This window comes from Bidens hawaiensis, unplaced genomic scaffold (genome assembly GCF_021521415.1).
Source record: "Bidens hawaiensis isolate Kalapana, Puna unplaced genomic scaffold, B.hawaiensis_p1.1 tig00019386_1, whole genome shotgun sequence".
NCBI lineage: Eukaryota > Viridiplantae > Streptophyta > Magnoliopsida > Asterales > Asteraceae > Bidens > Bidens hawaiensis.
In genome coordinates, this window is record NW_027492945.1 from 1 (window position 1) to 26,665 (window position 26,665).

The window sequence follows — 26,665 nt, forward strand, 5'->3', positions numbered from 1 at the left end:
AATCGAATCGAGTTCAGAATCAATTCTAATCAAATCACAATCTAATCTAATCTAATCTAATCGATATCACCATTCGATTATATTAGACCATTAGATTAGAGTAGAATCTTATTCGATTAGATTCATCCATTCGATTCGATTATTGTCACATTTGATTACTTTGTACTTAACATTTTCACAAAAGCTGCTTAGTCATTCGATTACTTCATTCGATTACTTTGGACTTCAGTTTTTCAGCAGAATATGTTTAAATTTGGTTTGATCTTGAGTTTGTTTAAGCCATGGCTAATGCAGATGGGGAAGTTAAGAATGAGGTTGTAAGGAGTTACATGATCTTTGAGAACGAAATTAGAGCTACAACTAAGCCACCCAAGCTACTAAGTTAGGACAATGATTTTGAAGAATTCAAATGGCATTTCAAGAACTATATTAGAATCCTTGATTATGCACTTCTTAGACCCATTGAAATTGGTCCACATGTTCCCATGACTATCACTCCTGATGGCCAAGTTCCTAGGCCCGTGACTACTTATGATGATAATGATAGGAAGATGTTTAGTGAAGACCACAAAGCTATGGTGTTCTTAGTGTTTGTCTCTCACGTGAAATTGCTTAAACTTTGAGAGATCACACCACTGCTAAGGGCCTTTGGGACGCCTTGGTTAGTAGATTTGAGGGAAACACTGAGATGAGAAACAACACGAAAGACATGTTAGAGTAAGAATCATACCACTAGATCAATTGATCATATGTAAGTCTTGTCTCAAGTTAACCTAGTTTTGTACAAGATTGGATTTAACCAAAATTCGGAAGAAAAAGAATATGACCATGGTTTGAATTATTAATGGTCTTCTTTAAAAAAAAAACTCTTAATACTCACAAGTCACAAATATGAACTATTTATTTCCAAGTACACAGCCAACTTCTGTAACTAAAATACATGAAAATTGAAAAGTACATAGAATATTTTGAAAATCTGTTACTTAAATATTAACTAACATCCACCACCACCTCCACAGCCACCGTCGCCACCACCACAACACCTCCTACAGCCCCACCACAGCCTCCTCCACCACACCTCGTCTATGTCTTCGAGTTCGACCCAAACAATCAATTGCAAACCATATCTTTCTCTTGGGTCTCATCGTTGCTTTCATCACTTGACGTCGTGTCTTCACGAGGCTTATGTTTCTGAATCTTTCGTTGTTCTTCGTCATAGCAGACTCTTGCCACAATACATGCACCCGCAAGGTCGATGATGCACACCCCTAACACTATAAAAGCAATAAGCAAAGCTTCAACCATGTTAATCAAATCGATATAAACACTTGAGTTCATTACATTTGTATCCTAATATTATGAGGAATGCTTTGCCTTGCCTTAGACGGCAGGTACTACTATATATATATATATATAGAAAGGCTGGATTATATATTTGGTGCTTCACAAAGATCCAACACGAATGAATTTTATAGAATATTTTTTTAAAAAAGATTTAGAAGAATTTGTAAACGATAGGAATGTTGTCATTTGTTTAAGAAATCAGTGTTATAGAGATGATATTACGTAGGTAATATCCAAAAAGATATTAATAATATGATAGATGTTGCCTTTTGTTATGCTGTTTGTTTTTTTGTGTTTTTTTTTTTTTTGGCTACCTTGTCATTTTCTTTAATTATCTTTACTTTTTAGTATACACCAATTACACTAAAAACAAGATGAGTAAAATACTAAAATGAGACAAATATTGTGAAACTGGTGTCGTATATATACACTACAAAGTATACGCTTTAGTTTGATTAAATACTATTAGGATGCTTAGTTATTCAACCTTTCAATAAATTGTATGTGATGTTATTTAAAACCATAATTAGAAAGAAGTTCAATTTCTTGTTCCAAAAAATATACAATATACATGTTATTAAAGTTTTTAAAGCATGCTATGCATAAAATGGCTATAAAAATACAATATGCTTGAAGTAGCTATTTTCAAGTGTGTAATATTTCTAATTAAGATAATATGATAATAATTTAACATCTAAATCCATGACACACTATTTCCATCATGAAGCTAATTTTGTATATGTATCATTGTCTACGCCATTGATAGTATCGGAAAACTTACATGAGATAAAATTTACGTGAATCCTTTTCAGGGTCAGGTCTATAATTAATGGATCATGCAGAAATGCCTGATATATATACCCCCCCCCCCCCTTCTCCCGGTATGTCATGATTGCAAAAATGTCTAATCTGTGCGAGTTTGATCAGTCATATGGTATCTTCAAAAATAAACTTTACAATCACCTAAAAAAATCTCTTAAGACAATTTAGAAAAAAGTACATATGATTCACACGACTGCCTAAAAGATTGAAGTAATAGTCAAATATTTTACAAGACATACAACGTAATTGATCAAGAGCATTACAATGGGGAGTGGCAACAATCAAGTATGATAATGTTTATGCACGATTTGTTAAACCTTAGACAAGTGAATCAAGAAAATCAAACACGATATTGCATAAAACATTTATGCGACTCTTTTCATTAATAAGAAACAAGAATAAAATATTTTCTCCTTTTTAAAAATAAACATTTTGATGGGTTTATATAACACTCACAATTCTAATCCTACTCAAACTAGGAAACACAATCAAATTAGACTTTTACTTTATTTAATAATAAATAAAATATAACTATGACACCAAACAATTCAACTCAGACACTAAACTTTGGATCTCCACCAAACCGTCCCTTGAGATATTCCGTACCACCCTTATACTTTTCGTATTAATCATTTGGGTCCTTAAAGTTGGTGTTGCTCCAAGTTTTACACTCCCTCTCAATACCAACTTTCATTGTTCCTCCAAGATCTTTCACACCTTGTAACGCTCGCCCTTCCTTGAGCTTGATTCTTGGATTCGACATTTTCACACTACCTTCAGGACTCTTTTTCTGGTGACAAATAAGCTAGTTTCGAGATTACCACTGTTTAGAACTGCATCACCCGGTTTCAGATGGGATACAACTTTTGCTTTCTCAACTTCATGACCAACTATTATGGTACTCAAAGCAATTCTTCCATCTTCACTTGATGCATGCTCCCTCTTGAACTTAACTCCTTTATTCTTTTGTTTATTCGGATCACCCGAACTTTGCATGAACCTCATGCAAACTCCACCGCCAACTTTGTTGGTTTGTTGATTTTTAACGTTTTCTATTCCACCATGACCACCCGTAACATGAGATGGAACTATCTCCTCGTGCACTTCATCCAACACGGTTTTCTTTCTCGTCTTGTCCGATTACTGTCAAAGTTACGTCTTGATCAACCATATTTTCTTCTTCAACCATGATTTCCTCATCATCTAGATTCAAAATAACAATAGATGATTCCAATGTTACCTTCAACTGATTCGACTCTGGCACAGCTTCCTGACTTGTCCACTAACCGGAGTCTTCTTCAAACCATTCATTTACCAAGTTCGGTTTGAATTCGGTGACAGCTGCGTAATTCTGAACCTCGGCCATATTGGCCTTCACATCCCATGGTTCTTCTTCTTTAACAACAGTTGCATTACCTTCCTCCCTAGGTTCTCGACAGTATTTTGCCGTTTACCCTTTTTTTTCCACACCTATGGCACCTAAAAGAAAACTTCTTTGGTTGGTACCTTGATTCCTTGTCTTGGTTCTCTTCATCCCGTGAATCTTCTTCAGAGATGTCAAGTCGACTCTTTCTGTTTCATTGGTCACGTTTCTTGCAATCCCAATATTTACTCTTGCCTTTCTCGCCATAACAACTCTTATTTTTGTTGAACCGATGCTTCTCTTTCCTTTACATGGTTTCACTCTCAGTTTTAATTGACACCCCCCGGCTAACTGTTTTGCCAATGCTTCTTGTCCAGCAAGACTATTCTCGAACTCGGTAATACTCGGTTGGGTCGCCCACCATTGAATAGCGGAAACGAAGCTACGATACTCCGGTTTTAAACCAAGAATGATTATCCTCTTCATACGAGCAACGCTAACCTGAGACTGAGGATCGAGTTCTCCAATATCGCGACACAGATTCTTAACTTTACGAAAATATTGTGAAATTGGAAGATCCCCCGGCGAAACTGTCATCAAATCACTTTCGACTAGTTGCAATCGAGCATCGTTCTTCTTCGTGAATAAGGTCTCCAACGTATCCCATGGTTGCCTTGGGTATTCGAGATCTTGAATGTGATCAAGAACATCATCATCAACCGTTGTCTTGATGATAAACATCACACGGCCCGCTTTCACCTACCACTTCCCGATACTACCGTTAATATCGTTTGCAGGTTGTCTCGTCTCGGTACCGTTCGTTACCTGCCAAAGATCTTGACCTTGAAGATACGACTTGATGCACATTGACCATTGTTTATAGTTGCTTTGGTTTAGTTTCTTGATTCCTCCTATGACTTGGAATTCTGCCATGGTTTTGGTTTCTTGACTAATCGAGAACGGCACGTCGATATTCCTCTGCGGTTGCCGAATTACCAGGAAAATAATAATAATCAGCGGCTGTGGTTTACTTTATGGTCGAAACAAATATCTATCGTCTGCTAAAACAATAAATGATGTTGACTTTTTCTGTTTATTCAAATAAATGTCGTTGTGCAACTTTTGTTCACATTGCAAAAGCTTTTATTTGTTTAATAGATAAACAATATTATCCTATACGTAGTGGGCAAAATTTAGGGGCAATTTTGGGTGATTTGGGACGCGAACATCGCCCCTGGGCGAATTGTGGGGCGATAAGCGGGTGGCGAGAAATATTTATCGCCAGCTTGTGTTTTGTTTATATTATTTTTATATTGTTTGTGATATATATATATTATATATGTATATGTATATATATAATATGTGTGTGTATATATATGAGGCTATAACAGTATTACACCCCAAAAACAAAAACTCACCCTTTGCTGATTGGGCGCCACATGACGCAAAACGCCTCATTTTGTGAAGCCCCTCCACTACACATAGCCTAATATATAGACGACAGTAGCTTTTCTCACAAACCAACCTATACTTTATCAAACAAACAAACCTCACCGACCGACCCTTACTCGCTTTCGGTTATGTAATACGGATGACCCTCAATCAATATTCAAGTAGCCTCCAGTTTTCTCCATGTAACGATCTTGAACCGTTTCTTACACGCGATCGGTTTCCTAGCCTCTTATGTCTTTGATCGGAAATACTACCGCAATCAAGACTTGCCACCAATCGAAAACACGAGCCTGGATCGTTAGGCTTTGATACCACTTGTTAAACCTTAGACAAGATTCTAATACACTAAGGTTTAGGAAGGTTGTGGGTTTAAAACCCACTTCCAACAAGAGATTAAGAAATTCACCTTTCAAACAAAAAAGAAGTAAATCCGTACTTTTAAAATGAAGGATACTAGTTTAGGAGTTCAACTCGGTAAACAGCACATAGTTTGGCCCACAAAAGGAAAACATGGTAAAATATATGAATATTGCCAAATTAGAGGAAGTTGACTACAAAATTTCCTAAATGTCACAAGATTTTGCCTTCAAGTATATAGACGTTATCATTTTAGGCCAATCAGAGAGCGCTACTTATACACTAAGCTCAAAAGAGTAAACTGACAAAACCGACCTAAAACTGAAACAAAAATCAACGACTTGATTTTATGTTTTTTAAAATCCAAACATTTAGTTAGGTTTTGGTTTTGCTTGTAACTAAAAGTCTAAAACTGAGATAACCAAATAGAATATTTTAACCCAAATATATAACAATTAATTAGTTATTATTTATTAACTAACAAAAATATTTATGACCAAATTCATTGTTTAACAAACTTTTTTTTCCGCCCAAAATGACAAAAACAGAAAACTCAATAATCAATCCAAACTCAAACTAAAATCGAACATTTTACAAAAGCTCAAAAACCGACATTTCGCCTTTTCATTTGGTTTTTGCTCAAACCAACCAAACCGATTCACGCACACCCTAGCTAAATGTTTATATCTATTTTTGGAAATTTTATAGTCAACTTATTCTATTTTAGCAATTTCTAGAAAATTTATAAAACCCAAAACCACCCCAGAAAAAGCAGTTCAAATTTCAAACGGCCAAAAAAACCCACAAAAATATCCACCGATTCTTCGAAGCTCAAGAATAATACTCCATAAATTTTATAATCGTCAGCAGATTTGTGGTATGTTATAACCCTTAATACGTTCTTATCAATTTCAACATTGATTTAATAGTGTTTTGTTGTACGTTCGGTTTTATAAATTGGACCTAGAAACTTAATATTCTGAATGTATTCTTTTAATAATGAACTTATAATCTCACAATTTAATACTTTTACTGTTTGATTTTAATTTTACATGCGCGTGTGGTGAAATTAGGTTTAGGGCTTACTGTGTTCACGATGATGAAATGAAATTGACAATTGGAATCAATGTTCAATGTTGTGTTGTTGTTGTTATTATTATTATTATATGCATTTGGTTTCGAATTGGACTTGATTCGGCTTTCGAATGGTTTCAAATTTACGGCAATGTGTTTCATGGTTTATACATACTTCAAGTTTTAGGTATTTGGATTAAAATCATTTGATTGATGACTAATTTAGTGTTGTAGATCTCGCTAGGCACTAGTCGGGCAGTGGGGTAGAGACTAGCAATTAATCGGGATTTATATGGATTAATCAGATTGGAATTTTTATGTAGTTTTTGAAATATACAAATATAATTTAAGTTTTATATATAATTTTTTCAATTTTGACAGAGTTTGACCAAATAGCGATTAATCAGCAACTAATCGGTGGGGTAGGGATTAACGATTAATCGGGGATTAATCGAAGCCTAGTCAGGATTTTTACAACAATGCAGTGGGGTACCGACTTGCGATTATAATTATAATTTTTTATATAATCAGAAGATTTTGACAGAAATTTGTCCTGTTATGACACATTTTAATCCGTGCCTAATCACGATTTTATAACACTGGACTGAATTAAAAGTAGTGTACGGATTACGGAATGGCAAGAATTTGGTTTTGGTATAAAAGAAGAAACTTGAAACTGAATTAGGACTGTTGATACGACAAAACCTTATCTGCGGGTCGACTCATTTGGGTCCGACAGGTCTCAGTTTAGTTACCTTGACGCTGCGTCAGTCAGGACTCAGGAGCAAAGGTTTAGGGCTGAATTAGTGGGGAGTAGGGCTGAATTAGTGGGGAGTTGACTGTTGACTGTTAAGGTCTGAATGTTAGGATGCATTAACTGCCAAAATTATGTTTAGGTATTCCGTCGACCGGTTATTATTGATTATCAAGTGATTCTTGTAGGAGATTACCCCCTCTTGAATCGGGCCAACTGTCTTACTTTTTCAATAAAATCATTCTTTGATTTTCCGGTTTTTTATCAAATGTATAAATGTTTCTAGATACTTCTCTACAGATCTGTTCATATATGCTCTTTGTTTGCTTCTAAACACTCTAATCTTCTTATACATGTTTTCAGCTTCAATAACCGAGTTTCATACATTTGTTTATTGATCCAAAGTTTCTAAAAGATGCATTAGTTATGGATTGGACAGAAAACCAACAATGCGTATTATGCGACAAAGGCGGTGGCAATCTTTTGGTTTGTAACGATGACGGATGCCCTATTTCCGTTCATCAAAACTGCATGGGCTGCGAGCCTCAATTTGATGTTGCTGGAAACTTTCACTGCCCGTATTGTGTTTACAAACAATGCACAGCAGAAGCTAGTCGATTGAAGTCAAAGGTTATGTTGACCAAGAAAGCTTTGTCAACTTTTTTAGAGTCAAGTACGAGAGATGACAATGATCATGAGCTGGTAGTTGAGACAGCTAATAAAGAGAATAATATTTTATCAAAAGATAAATCAGTTGACGAAAATGATGGTGTCGGTTTAGAGAATCGTGATGAAGTTCACGACGCTTTAGTACCCGAAAACACTAATGAGGTTAATAGTGTAAGTACTTGTAAGATGATGGTCGTTTATGAACCGAACTTAGATCATGCTAGTAAAAAGATGAAAGTTGACCAACAAACAAATGGTGAATGTAAATCGAAAGATGTTGACCAAGCAGAAAAGTCAAAAGGTGCAGCAGATGTTTGGTTGATCACAGATAAGCAAACTACACAAAATAAACGAAATACATTAGCGATATTGAACAATGACGGAAGAAAAGAAGATCCCGTTGTGGAACATGGAGCAAAAAAGGAATCTAAGCAGTTATCATTGATCAACAGGTTGGTTTTGTTTTTGTTTACTGAGATTTATAATAATTTAAAAGTGTTTATTATATATCTTTAAGTGTGATTAACTATTTTTATGCTAATCGGATTTATCTTCAGGAATAAAAGAGGTCGGGTTCTTTGGAGTGAACAAGAAGAAGAAATGCTTAAGGTCGGCTGTTTCAAAATCTTTTTTAAGTTCTAGTTATCTTTCGTATATTAACTAGGCTTGTAAATGAATCGAACGAAAACGAACGGAGCATGTTTATGTTTGTTTGTTTGACTTTAACTGAACAAACGATCGAACACCAACAATCAAACGAACGGGCTTTTCTTGTTCTTGTTCGTACGTTAATAGCAAAAGCTAATTAAAAATAATTTGAAGAATAATGTGGTAGCCCTAAAAAGCTAATAAAACTATAATAAGTTGTAACGGGCCAAAAAATTTATATGAATATATTAATGATTGTAAACAAACAAACTTAAAGAAACGTATATAAATAAATGAACGTAAAGAGACATTCACGAACATAAATGATGAATGAGGCATGCATTCATTTAACTGAATGTACATAAAACGAACATCCGGCCGAACAGTTCACGAACTATTCACTAAACGTTTGGTTTGTTTACACGCTTAATATTAACATTAAATTCTGCTGGCCTTCTTGCAGGAAGGAGTTCAAAAATACTCAGCATTAACGAAAAAAAACCTTCCTTGGAGGAAGATTTTGGAATTTGGTCATCATGTCTTTGATTCATCGCGTACCCCTAGTGACTTGAAGGATAAATGGAGGAAAATTGCAAAGTAAAACTCTATGCAAGCCATCATTTTTGGTTTAGTTAGTTTATATGAACATGATTAGTTAGTTAGATCTGAGTTTTGAACATGTTCATCCTATAAAAGGTGATTTTTAGTAGACAATGTGATTTTGCTTCTTTTTATGGTTGTTTGGTTGGTAGATGGTTCAAGTAAGAGAGGTTGAACCTGTTTTCATGGTCCGTTTGGTACGTTCTTCTGCTTTATTTTGAAAACAGACGAGTGTGATTCACTCGAATTTACATGCCTCCTTAAGGGTATTGCTACGCATACATGTTTATATGTTCATGGTTGATCAAAAGACGAAAAGAATGATAAATATCTCATGTACGTATTATGATGCAAAACACAAGTACAAATGCAATTTTAGATGAAAATAAATGAATAAACATTCTATAAGAACCTACGTATTTATATCTGATAGATTTTTTTTATAAACGATAACTCAAACGCTCTCTGGTGATTTTCATCATTTTCTCAACTACAAGATACGAACTTTCACTCCTCAAAAAGACGACCTTATGAACGTACCACTACCCCAAGAGGCCTTTGGGTATCTAAAATTTTGATACCGAGTGTTGGGGTATATTTGCCCATGAGAAAACTAAACCAATATTTCTCTTCAGGGTGTTAATGTGATATCATTCCATTTAATCCAATGGTTCACTAGAAAGTTTTTGGGTGTTCTTATGAAGAAAACAGAAGTTTCAGAGATGGATAAACTCTCTCGTGGTGATACCTCTTGTTTTCTTTTTATTTGATTCCATATAATTAAAATTTTTGTTCAAAGTATACAATGATTATTTGTATGCATCTAGTATGCCTAAAGATGACTTTGTAATGATCTATTATTGGTAATAGTGGATTTGAACCGACCCTAGATCGTCCCATGGTTTTACTCTGCGTTTTTGATACGTTTCCACGCTAAAATTGGTGTGTCGCTTTAGCATTTAAAATACCATATTTGTTTGCATCCTCTCGGTTTATTCGGGTAAAAAAAAAGTATATCCAAATGAAATTTAATTCTGCACTATTTGTTTACCATTTGTGGCTAGATCAAGTCGTTTTTTCCCAAGATCGAGAAAGATCAAAAGTTAGGTTAAACAACTAAAAAACCGTATGTAATGTATCAATCATATCCTTGTTTCGCCAATTAAATTATTAAAAATTAAAATCAATAAAATAGTTCTTTATAAAAAATTTGTTTTTTTAACGGCTACACACACTCATTTATCCCTACTTCTAGTCCTAAACTACTTCAAGATATAATCTACTCTCATGATAAGGTTTGAACACTAGCCTTCAATCTTAAAGACAAGAGCCTTTTCCGGCCAACCAAAGCTGGAATGACATTACGCGAACAATTGTAAAAAGGAAATAAGTTGTAAAAGTGATGTAACTAGCCAATTAAGATAACTAAATATTGTCACTAAATGTACTAATGTTTTTACAAATCATAATATGTTTTTATATTTTGTAGGTTGGGATGAAAGTTAGCAAAGAGTGATACAATTAAGCTAAAGAAAAATGATACAAATTAGCTTCAAACTAGACTCTATTGAAGTTTTGTGGGCTCAAAGTGAATAATAAAATTGGTCATTATATATATATATATATATATATATATATATATATATATATATATTATTCAACTAGGTTAGCTACCCGTATAGCACACGGGTTAGAATAAATAAATTTATTTAAACAATAACATAATGTGACATACAAAAAAATATGTTCAACAGATATAAAGATATATTATATGGTATAATAACTTACACACTATACAATATGGAAATAGAAAATTTATAAATCTCTAAATATTTCTTGATACACAATATGTGTAGGTTTATATGTAAATTTACTTGTTTTTCAAAACTTAGTAGTTTCACATTGTTTCTGATTTTAACTCTAGATAATGCAACAAATAACTGGTCATGAGTTAAAACAAATTATCTAAAAAACAAACCAACAATCTACAATGATTGGCCTTCGCTTTTGTTAATCTTCATTCCAAACAAAAATTAAGTGAAAATTCATTCTTTAAAATTAGTACTTTTATTTAAAGGTGTAGGATTTTTAAAAAATAAATAAATAAAATTGTGAGTTCCAATATTATTTCTGAATATGATTTCGGCTTCTATAGCACGGTTGTCATATTGTATTTTCACATGTAGCTTAATTTCATTGCATAGACTAATTTTCTAGTTAATATTTTAATCAGCATCAATTCAACATCAGCTTTTAGAACTAACCTATGACTTAACAACTTTATATTTTGAGGTCATTTAAAAAGTCAAGAAACTAATACTTTCTTGTAACGTATCAAATGATGTCTGATAGATACCATATGAAGAATATAAGGATATACAAACTCAATTCATCGTCTGATTAACAGTGTGCTAACGTTTAACATTTGTATTCCAAATGTAAGAAGTTGTCTTTACCGCATGAAAAACCAAAACATGTAGTATAGTGTTAATACTTTTGTGGATATTTAAGATGATGAACTTAACATAAATGGGTTGATTAAATGGCAAATTAAAGAAATGTTGTAAATGGCTACTGTTTTAAACCAACCCGTGGATCAAAACTCATTCTAATAGTAAATTGTTTTGACTTAAACCATGTTAGATACTTTAACCGGTTAAAAAACCAATCGTTTGAATAAACATATACACCGAGAATACTTCAATAGTTAATTTGTCTTTTAAAAGTTTGAATGATTAAAAAGAAAAATAATTGTATTTAATATGAGAGAGAGAAAGAAAAATTTAAAATACAAAATTATTAATAATAAAGATAAATGTATTTAATATGAGAGATAAGAGAAAATTTTGTAAGAATTAATACAGTGATGACATGTGACAATAAAAAAGTTTTTTTTTTGTTATATAGTATAGATGTATCATGTATAATCTATGAGTGTACATATTTACATACCACAAATCCCATTGATCTCAAAGTCCAATCTACTTATAAGCTCACTTCGAGTTTTAAAAAAGAGTTCAGATTTAATTGTTTAAACGTCTAGGATTTTATAAACTCAAGCTTGAGGCTGAAAAGTCGTTTCCAAAATCAACTCGTGGCTATTTTTTTTAATTACAAAACCGAAGATGAACTTCAACTCGTCTCTCAATCTATAGTTATTCCTTCTTGCAAACTGTTACAATGTAAATAGTAAGTGACGAACTCATGAACCGTTAGGGTGGGGGTGGTTTACCCACTCACCCAAACTACTCCCTCAACCAAAACCATCCCAACTACACTCCATAAGTTCATCCGAGTATTTATACTTGATCCCAAGTACCCAACCAATACTCGATTTTCCCGGGGTGGTTTACCCACACTACCTGGAGTACTTAGGGACTACTCACTTTGGACTATCAACTCGTGGTTATTTTTTGATATAATAAAGGTATAAATATACACATAAAAATGTATAAAAACTTGAGAAACAACTTTTTAACTTTGCCAATAAAGGAAGAATGGTTTATAACAATAACATTTGAAAAAGGGGGCCTATTTTTAGTTTGCACCCCTCAAAATGATTGAGGCGTCCCCGACTAATCGTCGATATAAATCTATAATTTTGAAATTTAAAGACCATGGATAGATGTTCCCCACCAAGCTGACTCCTATACGTTTTGTTCCACACGTTTTAACTTGTGAAGTCTCCCCCAGGACTCCACTAAAGAAATCTATGGTTTTTGTTTTCAAAGTCTCCCTTAATTTGTTGAAGTATTATTCTATTAAAGAATAATGAGACGAGTTAAATAATTATACATATACTAGCTTTTATCCCGTGTTACATGATTGTTTTACATTATTCGTTTATAATATTTATATATTTTTCTGGATTTTAATTTTATTTATTGTAAGGAAGCTAATAATGTAATTAGGATTTGATGACGAAAGAATTTCACATATTAATGAGATGTCATAACCTGTTTTAAAAGTTATATGGGTTTGGTGAGACCCATGACCCGCTTAATTTTATTACTATAAAATTGTTTCTTAATTATAAATAGCAGGATATTGTTATTATTTTTTAGTACATCCTTATTTTATAGGAATTTTAATATTAAATATACGGGGAGAGTAATTTTTGATTTAATGAGATTTTATAACTCGTTTAAGGCTGTATGAGTTTGGGGAGACTCATACCTATGAACTTGGGTCAAATGCGTGAGAAGTCTTCATTTACAAATAAAACAATCTCTTGACTTGAGAAAAAGTAAGAAGCAACGAGAGCTTTTGAATGCTTCGTTTATATATATTATAGATTTTTATTCTTCTAAATATAATAAAAGAAAAATATTTTTTTTCATGAGAGTTAATATTACTATATTATATAAAAGCAATGGCTTTTGCCAGAAAAAGGAAAACACTTTATTTTATTTATTTTTTAATATTCTTTAATTGCAAAAATGCATTATTAATCATGTAAAATATCAAATACAACAAATAGAGAATGACCGACTATCAAAATCAAACCGATGACCATTGCATTACAAAGAGTTCCACATACAGGTTTTGTTCCAATTCTTTAAATTTTTGTTATTTATTTAGGGAAAATTCCCAAAATAAGCGTTTATGAAAACGTTTTTCAGGTTTTAGGTGACATTTGCAAGAAATTCCCAAAATAGGTATTATAAACTAGTCGTGACGAGTAGTTTATGATTACACACGAATAGTTTGTAGAACCAGTTAAAATTTGCCATGTTTCCTTAAACTAACCGTAACGAGCAGATTACTAACCATTTACTCGTCACGACTAAATAAGTTTTATGCCTCGTAATCAACGGCCACGAGTAATTCATAAGTCCTTTAGTCGCGACGACTAGTTTACCTGGTTTACATTCCCTACACGAGTAGTTTATTAGTAGTTAACTCGCCACGACTAGTTTAACCTTACAATCTACTCGTCGCGACCAAAGAACTTATAAATTACTCATGGGCATTGATTACGAGACATAAAACTTATTTAGTCGTGACGGGTAAATGGTTAGTAATCTGCTCGCTATGGTTAGTTTAAAGACACGTGTCAAGTTTTAACTGGTTATACTGGTTATACAAACTACTCGTCACGACTAGATTATAATACCTATTTTGGGAATTTCTTTCAAATGGTACTTAATACCTGAAAAACGTTTTCATAAACGCTTATTTTGGGAATTTTCCCATTTATTTATATGTTTTTAAATCTTTCATAGCTCCTATATGTAGAAAATTTTATTAGGAAAATTCCCAAAATAAGCATTTATGAAAACGTTTTTTAGATTTTATGTGTCATTTGCAAGAAATTCTTAAAATAGGTATTATAAACTAGTCGTGGCGAGTAGTTTATGATTACACACGAGTAGTTTGGAGAACCATGTAAAACTTGCCACGTGCCCTTAAACTAACCTTAACGAGCAGGTTCACTAATCATTTACCCGTCACGACTAAATAAGTTTCATGCCTCGTAATCAACGTCCACGAGTAATTCATAAGTCCTTTAGTCGCGACGACTAGTTTATCTGGTTTACATTCCTTGCACGAGTAGTTTATTAGTAGTTAACTCGCCGCGACTAGTTTAACCTTACAATCTACTCGTCGCGACTGTATAACTTATGAATTACTCGTGGTCGTTGATTACGAGGCATAAAACTATTTAGTCGTGACAAGTAAATGGTTAATAAATCTGCTCATTATTGTTAGTTTAAAGACACGTGTCAAGTTTTAATCGGTTATACAAACTACTCGTCACGACTAGATTATAATACCTATTTTGGGAATTTTTTGCAAATGACACCTAAAACCTGAAAAGCGTTTTCATAAACGCTTATTTTGAGAATTTTCCCAATTTTATTTCATATATGACTTGGAAAATATCCAAAAGGTCCATTTTACCACTAGAGAGGTGAAGAAAGTATTCATTTATCCAAAAAATTCAATAGTCCATTCAAATCCGTCAGAGCTGGTAATACTAAAAATGTCATGAGACAGAGTTGTCAGCCTATTATAAGAAGCCATATATGTGTAGAAAAAATTTGAGAGGCACGGAACTTTTGTGAGGCCCGACGAAAATTGTGAACTCCGGATAAAACTTATGAGTTATGGCGAAATTTTTATGTGCTGGGAAGAAAATTTTGTGAGTCTGAGGTCCGACGAAAATTTTGTGAGCTACGATGATAATTTTGTGAGGTCCGTAAATTTTTTTATAAATTTATAATACGATATGCAGGTTGACGTGGCTTCTTATTATAGGTTGATAATACCGTCATCAAACATTTTTTTAAATTGGGTTTGACGGATTTAGGACAGACATTGAAGGAATTTTTTTATCAAATAGACAATTTCATGACTTTTAATGCTCGTGTCAAGTAGTCATCAATCATTCAGTCACCAATAGATAACATGAAAACCTAATCCAAAAACTACGGTCAACACCTACTACTACTATTACTACTGTTGTTGCTATTCCTACTTGGGCAGTCCGAGATTATGTGGGAAGTTGTTATCCCAAGGATGTGAAAATTTAAAGGCACCAATACTTGCGGCATTTGGAAGAAATGAATATGAGTCTCTTCTTCCTCGTAACATAATTGATTGGATAGTGATATTATTGGGAGATGGAAGTGGTTTGGTAATTGGAATTGTTAGTGGGAACTTTGTGTATGCAATGTATGGTGACTGGCTCTTTAAACGATTCGGGATGAAGAAAGACAGATGGGTAAGGCCATTAAGGAACACGAGGAGAAACTAATGTCCTTCCTGATATTAGTTTCCAAGATGAATAAAAGTACTTTATGCTTCTTTATAATCATAATAGGATATTGGCCTGTGTCACACATTGTAAGGCCCCGTTACCAGTGCCCTGCATTTGGTGTTGGATTTACTTATAAACACAGTTTTAAATATCAGAGTTAATTAAAACATTTGCGGAATATTAAAACTTTCATAAACATTACACAATGATTCATAACTTGTCTTAAAACATTCATGTCTTTCAAAGTCAAAACATTAAACATAAAACAACTTGCGTCTTCAGATGCCAGACTCTTATTCTTCCGCCATGTGTCCCCGCTCAAGCCAGCTGTCTCATCCTATTCACCTGTGTGCATATTAAAAGTCAGCTACGCTGAGTGAGTTCTAGTTAATCACATATCATGCAATACATATACTTACCTTCACTTATGCACCCGAAGATACATAATAATTACTTTACTATTTTACTTTCATTACATAATTTCATACATACGTACATACTTTATTACTTTCATACTATATATTTACCGTCCTTTCCATCTCAGATATTATTAGGGTCTGATCCCTTCCTTTTCTATCTCAGATATTATTAGGGTCTGATCCCTAACTTCTCTATCTCAGATATTAGTAGGGTCTGGTCCCTCTTTACTTCTCTATCTCAGATATTGTTAGGGTCTGATCCCTTTCTTCTCTATCTCGTATATTATTAGGGTCTGATCCCTTACTTCTTCGTCTTCGTACATTATGTTTTTACATACTCGTAAAATACATATACATTTGTTACTCATTCATACATATTCATATGTTGTGCATATATCTGTCATACACATTCATCCATTATTTACATACCTCCCTTGTCAACACGTGCAATATCCGAAGATCGTTCACGTACCGACAAGCTTTCATTCACATTCGAGATATACATAATTAACATATAAATCATACATAGCATACACTTACCATTTAAGGTAAGTGTATTAACTATCACATCGAGTATGCACACAGCCCCAAAAACATAAAAAGGAAATGGGGCTAGAAACTCACCTGAATGCGGTTACGTTCACCGTTAATGGTAATCCCTTTTTTTAGTTGTGCACGGCTAACCGTATAACAATTACGCGTATTAATTACTATCACTTTCCATATCGCTTTTCTAGTTTAATTATTACCCTCAACGAACGGGGGTCCGGGGGCAGTGCCCCTGGCAGCGGGGTTCTAGGGGCGGCAGCCCCTAGTGGGGTCCAAGGGGCAGAGCCCCTGGCTGGGGTTAAGCCCGATTCGTTAACTCATTTGCTATAACGAATTAAGCCCGATTTGTTATCTAATTCGTTATATTTCGTGATCTGATTCGTTAGTCTGGTTCGTTATCTAACATAGCGAATTGGTGCGTGACGAATCACCTGATTCGTTATCTAGTTCGCTAGCCTAATTCGTTATCCTAACGAATTGGGTAAGTAACGAATCACTAGATTCGTTATCTGATCATAACGAACTAGGGAAAACTAATTCGTTATTTGGACATAACGAATTGGTAAACTAATTCGTTATCTTGCCATAACAAATTGGGTTAATTAATTCGTTACCTTATCCTAACGAATTACACCAATCTTATCCAGACTTTGACTCAGAGGTCAAAGTCAAAATCGTCAAGAACACAGATTAGTCAACAGGTATTAGATCTGCAATAATCCTTCGTTTCTTAACCAAATAACATGATTTAGGTACTGCTGGATTCGGAATCCCAGCGCCAACAAACCCTAACCCTTCATTCATCCAAACATTCGTGTTTATGGGGTGCGATTTAGGTATATATATACAAGTTCTTTATGTTAGCAATTAACCTGTAAATCGTTAATGGTTTTCAGCAAGAATCATCACGTTTGATTTCTTTTTACCATATCTATACAGATCTCAGATTATCTAAATGAATACGGACCTAATGAACGATTCCTAATTATAAATGTACCTTAAACGATTCGAACTACGAACACGGTTAAACCTTGATGTTGTTTTGGTTCTTCACGACGATCTAGCACCGACGGTTTCGGGTTTCCACCTCCGAATCTTGGCTCGGGTTATAGGATGGTGTTAGTGTGTGTTTTTGATGGTGTAGGCTATTGTGTAGAGATGGATAAAAATGGAAAGGTTTAGGGTTTAAGGGGTATTTATACTCCCTTAAGCCCATGGACCTAAGGCCCATTCCATTCTCTTATTTCATCTTCTAAGTCCAATCCCATCATCTTATAGTTTATTTCTCTAAACATTCAACGACACACTATAAAATAAACGAAATTTATTTTATTAATTCTTTCAAACGCATGATGCTACACACACTGGTGTCAAACGTCATATATATGTAGATATTATATAAATTCTTTACCGTGTTCTCTGCAAAACCACAAGATGTAGGAAAAATATGTATAAATGGTGGAACGAGAAACTGCATAAATATACAAATTATTGAATTGCTTAACTAATAGTCATACTAAAAAAGGAAACACAAAATCAGATATAAATAATTAATTGTAGTCAAAATCGGTTTTTAAATTATTTGAAAGGAAATAGTTTGTTATGATTATAGAAAACATTAATTAGAGAGGTTATGATTCTAGAAAATATTAATTAGTGAATTATATAGCAATTCTATAGATGAAAACGGATGACTTGAAAGCCTATATAGATATACTAGTTGAAGGTCATATAAATATCGTGTATTGCTTTAAGAGTATAGTAAAATGTTTCATATCATATCTAATCTAAGTATCTATATAATTGTCTACCATGAAATCATATGTGTCGCTCTCAGGTTGTTCCCCCATTCTCTAGAGCCACCAGATTGCTTGATTTCTAAATTGAGGTTTCTATGCATTTGACCCAAATTTGCAGGTATGAGTCTTACCAAACCCAGATAGTCTTTAAATGGGTTATAACATCTCATTTATTTGTGAAACTCTTTCATAATCAAACAATAATTTTAGCGGGTCATGGGTATCACCAAACCCGAGTAACTCTTAAACGGGTTATAACATCTCATATATTTGTCAAATAATCCCTTAATCATCAAAGAATAATTTCAACGGGTTATTGGTCTTACCAAACCCTAATAGCCCTCAAATGGGTTATAAGATCTTATTTATTGGTAAACACTTTAATTATCAAACCCTAATTTAATTTATCTCATTTACGTGTTCTCCGTTGCTGGTCTATCATCTCCATCGACGGTTAACTTCTGATACTACCCACCACCGTCAACTACATCAACGTCCCCTTTTTCATTAGATAAATATTTGTGTTCATGTTTGTTCATTTAAAAAAATCAACATGCTCATGTTCGTTTATGTTTATTCATTACAAATCTAAAAACCTACACATCTCAATTGAAAATACCCAAATGCTAAGAAAATATAATAACAAACTAATATATATATATATATATATTAAATTAAAAGAAAACTACGTTATAAAATAAAATAAATCATCATAAAATAGCAAAACGATTAAAACAAAAACTTAAATAAACCCCCGTAACACGGAATGATCAAACTAGTCATGTTATATATCTATAATATATATAAACGAAAACATAAAAATCCTACGTGTCGTGATGTGGTCGCTCTCCCTTTTTTTGGAGTCACTAGATTTGCTTAATTTTTAAATGGAGGCTTCTCATGCATTTGACCCGAATTCATGGGTATGGGTCTCATCTAACTCAGATATTTCTTATACGAGTTATAAAATCTCATTAAATTAAAAACCAATCTCACCAAATATTTGTTTTAAAAAATTCTATAAAGTAGGGATATACTAAAAATTAATATCTAATTTATTTAAAAAAAGATATATATTATTTATAATTAAAAAACCAATTTTATAGTAAAAAAAAATAAACGGGTCTTCGGTCTCATTAAACCCTATATAGCTTTTAAACCGAGTTATAACATCTCATTTATTTGTTAAACAATATATCATCAAACCATAAATATATTATTAACTTTCATACAATAAAAAATTCAAAAAATAAATAAATATTAAAAACAAATAATACAAAACAACCCTCGTAGTATATATATATATATATATATAATGGTTCAAATAAAAAGAAGTTGTTTCCTAAGAATGGTAAGAACCAATAAAATTTTGACATTTGGCATTAAAATCTATAGTGAAAGAATAATTCTAGAAAACTATGTCGGTTATAATGGTGAAAGAGTAATTATAGAAAACTATGATGGTTTTTGGTAATTTTAAATCTCAACCATTGATTGATATGATCCAATGGCTATGATTTATTCTTAATCTTCCTATCAAACTAATTATTTTTAGGATAACCCTGCCATATATATATATATATATATAAGGTTGGTATCATTTAAGAACTCTAAAAAAGTTAAGAACTCTTAGGAACCCTTAAAAACCAAACAATTTTTTATTTTTTTTATATATTAACATTATTTAAGAGTAATTTTATCATATTTTATATAAAAAAATTTGATTACATATATTAATCACAAGTTTACATATATGTAAAATTTATGTACTAACAAAGTTACATAGGTGTTAAACAAAACATAGATATGTATAAAAACTATTTTTTCAAAATTGTAATCATAAATATATAAATAAAAAATGATAAAATTACTCTCAAATAACGTTAACATACAAAATTTTTTATAAAAAACGTTAGTTTTCAAGGGTTCCTTCAAGTTCTTAAATAATTTAACTGCTCTGTATTGATACTCATCCTTTATATATATATATATATATATATATATATATATATATATATATATATATATAGGGGAGGGTTATTTTAAGAATCATGGTGAGTTTTAAGAACTTTAAGAACTCAATTTTGAACCACACATTTAATTAAATGATATGAAATATGTGGCTGAGATTAAATTTAATTAAAAAATAAAGCAGGAGAGAGAATAAGTATTTTTGATAATTACACAAGTTTAAACGTTAGTTACACATGTGTAAAAAGTCGATTCGGTGTGAAAAAATACCGTAAATTTTTGTACATCACTTATACTTACGTATTACACATGTGTAAAAAAAATTCGAAAAAAAATTGTTACGTTGAGTTCTTTCGAGTTCTTAAAACTCAAAGTGGTTCTCAAAAGAAATCAATCATATATATATATATATATATGGTAAGGATTTTAAGAGAACCCTTTGCAAATTGAGAACTTTGAGAACCATTAAAAACACCTTTAAAAAATATTTAAAAAACTCATTAAACAAAAAATAACAAAAAATTTAAAAAACCAAAATTCTTATATTTCAATCCGGTTTCATTAAAAAAAACAAAAAATTAAAAAAAAACGTCGTATTATACATATATGTATAATTTTATTTAATCTTTAGTTACGTAATATACACATATGTACAGCATTATTTATCTTAAATTATACATCTGTGTATAAAAAAACATGTAAATGTACATATATGTATATATTATACATATGTGTATATGATTTAGCTAAACCGAGTTTTTTTTATGAAACCGGGATGATAAGATAAGACTTTTAGTTTTTTTACTTTTTTCGTTTTTTTTATTTTATGATTTTTTTATTTTTGGATTTTTTGTGCTTCAAAATAGTTCTCACAGTTCTCAATTTTCAAAAAATTCTCTAATGATCCTAATCCTATATATATCTAACTATCTATATAATTGCCTACTATGAAATCCTACGTGTCACTCTCAGGTTGTTCCCTCCATTCTCTAGAGAGATTGCTTGATTTCTAAATGGAGACTTCTCATGCATTTAACCTGAATTCATGGGTATGGGTCTCAGCAAACCCGGATAACACTTAAACGGGTTATAACATCTCATTTATTAGTGAAATAACCCCTTAATAATCAAAGAATAATTTTCACGGGTTATGGGTCTTACCAAACCCTAATAGCCCTCAAATGGGTTATAAGATCTCATTTATTGGTAACACTTTTATCATCAAACCCTAATTTAATTTCTCTCCTTTACATGTTCTTCGTTGCTGGTCTATCATCTCAATCGGTGGTTAACTTTCGATACTACCCACCACCGTCAACTACATCCACGCCTCCTTTTTCATTAGACAAATATTTGTGTTCATGTTTGTTCATTAAAAAAAATTAACATGCTCGTGTTCGTTTATGTTTGTTCGTTAAAAATCTAAAAAACCTACTCACCTTAATTGAAAAAACCCAAACGCTATAAAATATATTAACAAACTAATATATATGTATTAAATTAAAACAAAATTACGTTAAAAAAATAAATCATCATAAAATAGCAAAACAATTAGAAACAAAAACTTAAATAAACTTCCGTAACACGGAAGGATCAAACTAGTATATATATATATATGTATATACACGTGCTCTGTATCACAACAAATATATGGCGATTAATGGATAAAATAAGTCAAATAAGACGGTTTAATTTGAAAAATCAAATAAGACGGTTTATTATATTATCAAATAAGGTGTTTCTCTCTAATAATTTGAAAAGGTCCAAATTTGACTTTTAAATCTTAAATATAACGGTTTTCATTAAAACTGCGCTTTTCTAAAACGTCTTATTTGATAAAATTTTTTACTAGTGATTATAATTTTAACTTTTAGTTATATACTGTAACATTTAAAGGTACTTTTTTTATTATAATATATAAGATACAAAGAATTTCGAAGGACAAATTTTATTAAAGGTTTTGGGTCTACATATTTTAACTCTATTAATAACCGAATATGCGAATATTTTGCGCGGTTTATTAAAATTAGACGAGTGTGTAAATAGTCATTTTTCATAAAAATTTCAATTTCTAAAAGTAGTTTTAGAATATTGATCCTTTTATACATAACACAAATCGAACTATATCTGGATAAAAGATAGCATCTGCTTATTAAACATAACTTTGTTTTAATATATTTCACATGACATGAATTTAAACTGAGGACCAAGATTCTAAACTACAAGAAGCAACAATCAAAACTCATAACCCACCACCGCCACTGCCGTTACCTCCCCTCCCCCCATCTCCACCTCACTGCTCCACCCTTATTTTGCCACCATCATCACTCATTCTCGGTTTTTGCTTATTTGGTCTTCTAGCATTTCATTTTCTGGGCGATTTGTTTTGAATGACATTAGTTTGGAGGTTTTGATAGTAATGCCCGCCAGGTGTTTGATTAAATGCCAACACCAAATTTTATTTTAATTTCCTTTGTTTCCAAAAACAAAAAAAGTTTTAATTTCTTAAGTGATTTATGAGGGCATGTGGTGGAGAGCCCGGTCCTAGCTCGGGCACGGGGATTTGGCGTTGCCCCCTTAAAAATTTTCATGTTTGCAAAGATGGTATCCCGGGATACAAGGGGTACTCTAGGTTACTCATGCATTTTCAGCGGGATCACTTCAATGTAAAGGAAAGGAGAAATCAGTTAAATGAGCGTCTTGCTTCGGACTTGGAACTCTACAATGACGTTGTCGAAACCTTGCGCTTGCTTAAGAACTGGTTATGCGGGGAGTGCATGGCCCTGCATGCCTTGAATAGGCCTTGTCTGCACGGAAAAGAAGTTGTTAAATGCACCCCACGTGCAGGAGGCGACTTTGATTTTATTGTGGGGATCCCTCAACCCCGCGATTCGCAGGTGGAACTTGGGAGTGGTAAGTCTGAGACGTTTGTGGTAGATGTTACTCTCCTTGAGCGCGTCCTCGCCATTCCTATTACCACTGTCAAGAGTATCCTGCCCGCGTGTCGCATGGCTCTTGCCCAGGCTTTGTCAGGGGGGCTCCGTAAAGTGGTAGATGCCCCGAGGTCTATTGAGGCTTGGGTTAAACTTTTGTTGTTGCCTCGTTGCGTGTTACGTGTTGTCAAACCGGCTACTAGGCAAGAACGAAGGTCCGGTAACAGGAAATCGCTTCAATGTAGCTCCATTATGCGGGCTTTGGTTGTTTGGAAAGATGGGGCAGGTTTAGAAGAGTTGGTGCTGCCGCTCCTTGAACTTCCAGTGATGTGGGATTGCCAACATAAAGAAGAGGGAGGGGGCAATATCAAGCAGTGTCTTCGGAAAGTAGCGGACGGCCATTACACAGCGGCGATCAAAGTCCTGTGTTCATCCGGGGTCGCGCCTGCCGGGGGGGGATACTTTGAGAGCATTGATTGATAAACATCCTGTGGTGGACCCCCCCGACCATGCCCTCCGTTGTGCCATCGGAACCAGCCTTGCGGGTGGACGGTGATTGTGTGTTGGAATGTATTAAAACATTCACGAAAGGTACATCTTGTGGGAGGGATGGTTTGCGGGCCCAACATATTTAGACGCTTTCTGTGGCCAGGGGTCTCCGACCGCCTCCGGGCTCTTAAAGGCCATCACTGATGTTGTCAACTTGTGGCTTGGGGGGCTTTATCCAAAAGTTCTAGTGGAGTTCATTGTTTCGGCACCGTTGACCCCCCTGTTGAATCCTGACAATGGAATTAGACCCATCGCAGTGGGGGCATTCGGAGAAGATTGGTGTTGAAAGTTGCTATGAGTAAAATAGGGAAAAAGGTTGCTGCTTATATAGGGGATTTTCAATTCGGGGTTGGGATCCCTAATGGGGCAGAAGCGGTATTGCATAGTGCTAACAGATTTTTGAGCGCATTTCATTCTGACGGGTCCCTGGCTATGCTCACTGTTGATTTTTCTAACGCCTTCAACGAGGTGGATCGGACGACCCTTCTCATGGAAGTTAGCTGCGTATGTCCATCCATCTTCCAATGGGTCCAATTTTTATATGCCCGCCCCGCCCGTTTATATGTGGGGGATACTCATATCGGGGCTTTTACTGGGGTGCAGCAAGGGGACCCCCTTGACCCTCTTCTTTTTGCGTTGGTCATTCATTCGCTCATCCTTAGGGTGCAGGGGACCCGTCCCTTGCCCTTCCATGCTTGCTATTTAGACGATGGCACTATTATTGGTAAGGCTGAGGAGGTCGCTAGAACGTTGGGTATTATTCGTTCAGAGGGGGCGTCTCTAGGGCTTAGGCTTAATATTCGAAAAACAGAGGTTTTTTGGCTGTCATGTGATGATTCGAAGAAAGTGTCGGGTTTATTCCCTGGAGAGATTAGCAGGCCTGCGATGGGAGTTAAACTCTTGGGGGGAGCGGTTAGTCGGGATGCAGGGTTTATTCGGTTTTTGGTAACTAAAAGAGCTTTGAGGACGGTTGAACTTATGAAACGCCTGCCGGACCTGAGGGACCCCAAAGTGAGTTCCTTTTGTTACGCTCGTGCATGGGGGTTGCTAAGTTAGTGTTTGGGCTCCGGACCTGTCAACCTGAACATGTCAAAGAGGCTGCGTCCATCTTTGATGCGGGCCTGCGGGGGGCAATTGAAGATATTGTTGTGTGTGGAGGACCGCATTTTGGGGACCTCCAGTGGAGGTTGGCTTCCTTCCCTATGCGTTGCGGAGGCTTAGGAATTTTCTCGGCTGAGGATGTCTCCGCATATGCATTTGTGGCTTCCAGGTCTCAGTCGTGGAAATTGCAAGACCACGTCCTGCGAAACGCTGGTGTTACGGGGGTAGATCCTGACTACTCTTTTGCACTTGGTAATATTGGAACAACTCTCTCGAACCTTGATATAGGCGGTTTTACTGATAAGGAGACCACCCCCAAGAAACCTCAACAAACCTTGGCGAGTGCTCTTTATGGTAAACACGTACATGATTTGGAGGAGCGATTCGATATGACCCCGAGACAAAAGGCAGTTTTAGCTTGTCTCAAGGGGGCTCATTCCCAGGATTATTTTACTGTTGTGCCCATTGAAGGTCTTGGGCAACGGATATCGGCAGTTGAATACAGAGCCATCCTTAAATACCGGCTTGTAATTCCCCTTTTCCCTCCAGATGAATTATGCCCCATTTGTAAAAAAGCTTGTTTGAATAGATTCGGTGAGCATGCCCTCCACTGTAAGGAATTGCCGGGATTCAAGTATCGTCATGACTGGGTTAGAGATGTGTTATGGGATGTGCTTAGACGTACCGGGATCTCAGCCAAGAAAGAGGCACCTGTTAACTTTTTGACTGATCCGCGTGAGGGAAGATCTACCCTGCGTCCTGCGGATGTTCTTGTGTTTGGCTGGGCAGGGGGTAAGCATACGTGTGTTGACCTCACTGGGGTGTCCCCGTTGGTAGGGCTGAGAGATAGTGGCTTCGTACCGGGACAGGAGGTTTTGAGAGCGGAGTCTAGGAAGGTTGCTAAGCATGAGACATTGTGTTTGGAGAATCAGCACGTGTTCATTCCATTTGCCTTCGACACTTTTGGATCCCTAGCTCCCGAGGCGGTTCGCTTCTTGGAGCGGGTGCAAAAGGTGGTCTACAGTGACTGGCAGAGCCCGAGGAACCAAGGATTTATATTTAGTAGAATGGGCTTTGCGATTCAAAAGGGGATAGCGGCGCAGCTTGTTGCTCGCTTACCCATTATCCAGTTTTAGAATGTGATTTTGATTCATTACATTTTCCTTATCTTATAATTGTTGTCGGTTCCACTGGAGTAATAACGAGGGACAGGACTTGACTTTTGAAGTCTCCTCATGTCCATATCAACTCGAGCAGTACCCTGTTATGGGTTCATATAAAGTTTTTCTTGTAGTGAGATCGATGTTTAAATTAAACTACTTCAGTTCTCTTCATGGCTTCCATTTTCTTGCAAACCTTTTCCTTTGTATACTTATTACTCGTTCTAACATGCACCGCATCCCTGTTAAGCCTTGATGAAGAGTGTTTAGCGTTGCATGAATTCAAGCAAACCATTCTTCATCAAAATGATGATGCTCCGGGATTTCAGAAGTTAGAT

General features: G+C 34.5%; 1 protein-coding gene across 1 annotated transcript; it reads left to right on the forward strand.

Annotated features, from left to right (window-relative positions):
• The first annotated feature begins 7,527 nt into the window (after positions 1-7,527).
• LOC143558254 (uncharacterized) lies at positions 7,528-9,171 on the forward strand. The gene is made up of 3 exons (XM_077047124.1): positions 7,528-8,287; positions 8,393-8,444; positions 8,947-9,171. The coding sequence occupies exons 1-3, from the start codon at positions 7,593-7,595 to the stop codon at positions 9,082-9,084; spliced, it is 885 nt and encodes a 294-aa protein (XP_076903239.1). The 5' UTR covers positions 7,528-7,592; the 3' UTR covers positions 9,085-9,171.
• Positions 9,172-26,665: the final 17,494 nt, after the last annotated feature.

Excerpts from the sequence above, each read along its gene's own strand:
- LOC143558254 (XM_077047124.1), top strand. The coding sequence starts at position 7,593 with ATGGATTGGACAGAAAACCAACAATGCGTATTATGCGACAAAGGCGGT. Across the intron at positions 8,288-8,392 it reads CAGTTATCATTGATCAACAG|GAATAAAAGAGGTCGGGTTC; the intron begins GTTGGTTTTGTT and ends ATTTATCTTCAG. Across the intron at positions 8,445-8,946 it reads AAGAAGAAGAAATGCTTAAG|GAAGGAGTTCAAAAATACTC; the intron begins GTCGGCTGTTTC and ends GCCTTCTTGCAG.